The 3,165-nt window shown below is 45.6% G+C and overlaps 1 protein-coding gene across 1 annotated transcript in view; it reads right to left on the bottom strand.

Moving 5' to 3' along the window:
* Positions 1-1,411, bottom strand: part of LOC106308852 — a 2,361-nt gene extending 950 nt beyond the window's left edge. The window contains exons 1-3 of the mRNA XM_013745963.1: positions 1,275-1,411; positions 990-1,045; positions 62-887 (exon numbers count right to left, since the gene is read on the bottom strand). Of these exons, the coding sequence (XP_013601417.1) occupies positions 70-887; positions 990-1,045; positions 1,275-1,411 (1,011 nt within the window). The 3' untranslated portion in view covers positions 62-69. The remainder of the gene's footprint in view (positions 1-61; positions 888-989; positions 1,046-1,274) is intronic.
* Positions 1,412-3,165: the final 1,754 nt, after the last annotated feature.

The following is a 3,165-nucleotide window of genomic DNA, read 5'->3' as shown; positions in this document are numbered from 1 at the left end:
ATAAAAGGTCAAAGGGGAATTTTTGTGAGGGGTATGGGGTATATGGAATTAAAGTCCAGAGGAGAGCGATCAGCGATCAAACCAAAGTTGTAGCATTGAGGAGGAGAGGCGAGGGTTTTCTTCACGAAAGCCAGAGATACGGTTCCTGATGAGAGAGTCAGCCTGTCTTTCCAGAGAAGAGGTCGGCCTAAACTGCTGTCGGTGAAGATGTTTGTTGCGTTCAGACCAGAGGAGATAGATAGATGCCTGCCATCCGAGGAGGATAAGCAGCCGGTGGTATCTTGGGAGAGAAGAAGACTGCAAGCAGCCTAGACCAGTGTCCCAGTTTCTAGAAGTAGTCCAGTTCGCCTTTCCCGCTAAACGCGACCACAAGTTCCACGAGCAAGAGCACTCAAAAAATAGGTGATCTCTTGATTCAGCAGTTCCATTACAGAGGACGCATGTTGGGTCTGTTTGGATTCCCCAGTTCAGCATCCTGTCTTTTGTGGGACAGCGATTCAAAGTAACGAGCCAAGTGAGAAAATTATGTCTAGGGATACCTCTTGAGGGCCAGATCACAGCACGCCAAGGAACCCTTTGTTGATGGGGTTTGATCTCGTTGTAAACTTGTCTTGTGGAGAAATTTGATAGCGGTGAACCAGGAGGAGAACACCATAAGAAATCATCATTCTCATCAGAGAGAGTGATGGTGGAGAGATGAATGTGGAGGTTCAGTTGAGCTTCTGATCGAGGGTGTGGTAGTAGCCAACGTCCTTGCTGATAAAGGTCATGGAGAGTCGCAGATGCTCTGATACCATGGCTAGTAGAAAGAGGGAGATCAAAATGTTTTTTCAGATTGCCAAATGGACTCCAATTATCTGACCAGAACCGACATTTCTTCCCATTGCCTGGTACAATTTTGATCCAATTGTATATGTAATCTCTTACCCTAAAAATCTTTCTGGTGGCTGAGGCGTGATTTTGTTTTTCTCGTAGGGTCCAGAGGTTACTCAGATCACCGGAGAGAACATTCTCAGTGAACCAAGCTACCCATATGGAACCTACTCTGAAGAATAGTAACCACAACAACTTAATCGAGCAAGCTTTATTCCACCAAACCAAGTTCCTGATCCCGAGGCCTCCTTCTTTCGGTAGTGTAACAGTCTCCCAAGACACTCTCGCTGAGTGGTAGCCTTCCGATGATCCTTTCCAGAGGTAAGCCCCACAGAGAGAATGTATAATTTTTATACATTTCTTAGGAATTGTAAATGTTGAGCACCAGAAATTTGAGATACCTGCGATCACTGTGTTCATGAGTAATAACCTTCCCGCAAAAGACAGCGTTTTTGCTCCAGCTATTAATTTTACTCTTGACTTGTTGGATGAGAGGTTCACAGTTCGTTAATGTCAGTTTCTTTATGCAGAGTGGCATGCCCAGATATCGAACATGCAGTATCCCTCTAGAAAGACCACACTGCGCTTCGATTTGGTCAATTTCAGGCTGGTGGACGCCGCTAGAAAAGAATCAGGTTTTGGTGATACTGACCGAGAGACCCGATGCTTGCTTAAAAGCTTCTAAGACCTCGAGAACGTTCTTGACAGATTGGAGAGAGCCATCACAGAAGATTAGGAGGTCATCCGCAAAACACAGGTGCTTTAGTTTCGTGCCTTTACAAGCGTGATGATAGCCGAATTTCCCTTCTTCAGCAGCTTTATCTAGCATAAGCGATAAACAGTTCATTGCAATGACAAATAGGTAAGGAGATAGAGGGTCTCGCTGCCTGAGACCTCTATTGCTCTTGAAGAAGCCCTGAACTGTTCCATTGAACCCGATCATAAAGCTAGGAGTTGAGATACACGCATGGACCCATTGGATGAATTTTTGGGGTAGACTCATTCCGGAAAGGCAGTTGAAGATGAATCTCCAGTTGACGTCATCGAACGCTTTGGCAATATCTATTTTCAAGGTAATTCTACTTGGACCCTTGTCTCTGTGATAACCGTGGACAATCTCAGAGGCTAATATAGTGTTCTCTACTAACAAGCGACCCTGGACAAATGCAGTCTGGTTGGGTAGGATCATCTTCGGGAGAAGGGGTTTTAGGCGTTTCACCAAGAGCTTAGAGATAAGTGTGTTGCAGAAAGAGATGGGACGGTAGTCTCCAATAGCAGAGACACCACTATGTTTGGGAACCAAAGACAGGATAGTAGAGTTAGAAGCTGGGGGAAGGTGACCTGTGCGAAAGAAGGTGCTGATCCCAGAGACAACGTCAACACCCACAATTGGCCATGCTGCTTTGAAGAAACCCGAGGTAAGACCATCAGGCCCAGGAGATTTGTTGGGGTTGATTTTGAATAAAGTTGATGAAATTTTTTCTGCTGCAGGGAAAGTGGTTAAAGAGTTTTGGAGCTGCTGGGGACATCGGTAGTCAGTTAAGTTCTGGACCCAGAGCGGGGAAGAGGTAGTATCAGGGGGGTAAGGGGGAGCAAGAATATTCTTGAAATGGGATATTCCAATCTGGCCCATCGCAATAGGGTCTGAGATGATGTCACCATTGGCGAGGCAGAAAGAACGGATAGAGTTATTGGAGTTCCGGACTTGGGTGAGGCGGTGGAAGAAAGAAGTGTTGTGGTCTCCCTCTTTTAACAAGCAGATACAAAATCTCTGTCGAAAGTAGCTCTCCTCAATTGATCGCAGGAAGACTAGTTTTGCCATGACTGTTTTCTCCTCCTCGAAATTTGCAGAGGACGGGTCTGTTAGGGCTTTCACCTGCACAGTTTGAAGCAACAGGTTAGTTTCTCTTACTCTCTCTTGAATATTGGGAAAATTCTCTATTCAATTTTTTTAACACTCTTTTTATCTGTTTTAGTTTCCAACAGAGATGAGAACGATTCAATCCCGTCCCTCCGAGTTGATTCCAATCTGTCCCAGCCAACTGGCAGAAATCTGGGTGTTTGGTGAGAAAGTTATAGAACTTGAAGGGTTTGGTTCCTGCTCTAGGCAGATCAACAACAAGATCAAGGATGGCTGGGCAGTGGTCAGAGATTTCAGGAGCAAGGAAACTTGCTAGGCTATGGGGATGGGAAGCAATCCAGGGATGGTTTATAAGAAAGTGGTCGAGTTTTTTGGCTATGGGCAGGGTTGGGCATTTGTTGGACCAGGTGAAGAGGGGACCAAGGAAGCGT

Source organism: Brassica oleracea, chromosome C8, assembly GCF_000695525.1.
Source record: "Brassica oleracea var. oleracea cultivar TO1000 chromosome C8, BOL, whole genome shotgun sequence".
Classification (NCBI taxonomy): domain Eukaryota; kingdom Viridiplantae; phylum Streptophyta; class Magnoliopsida; order Brassicales; family Brassicaceae; genus Brassica; species Brassica oleracea.
This window is presented reverse-complemented; position numbering and strand designations above follow the sequence as displayed.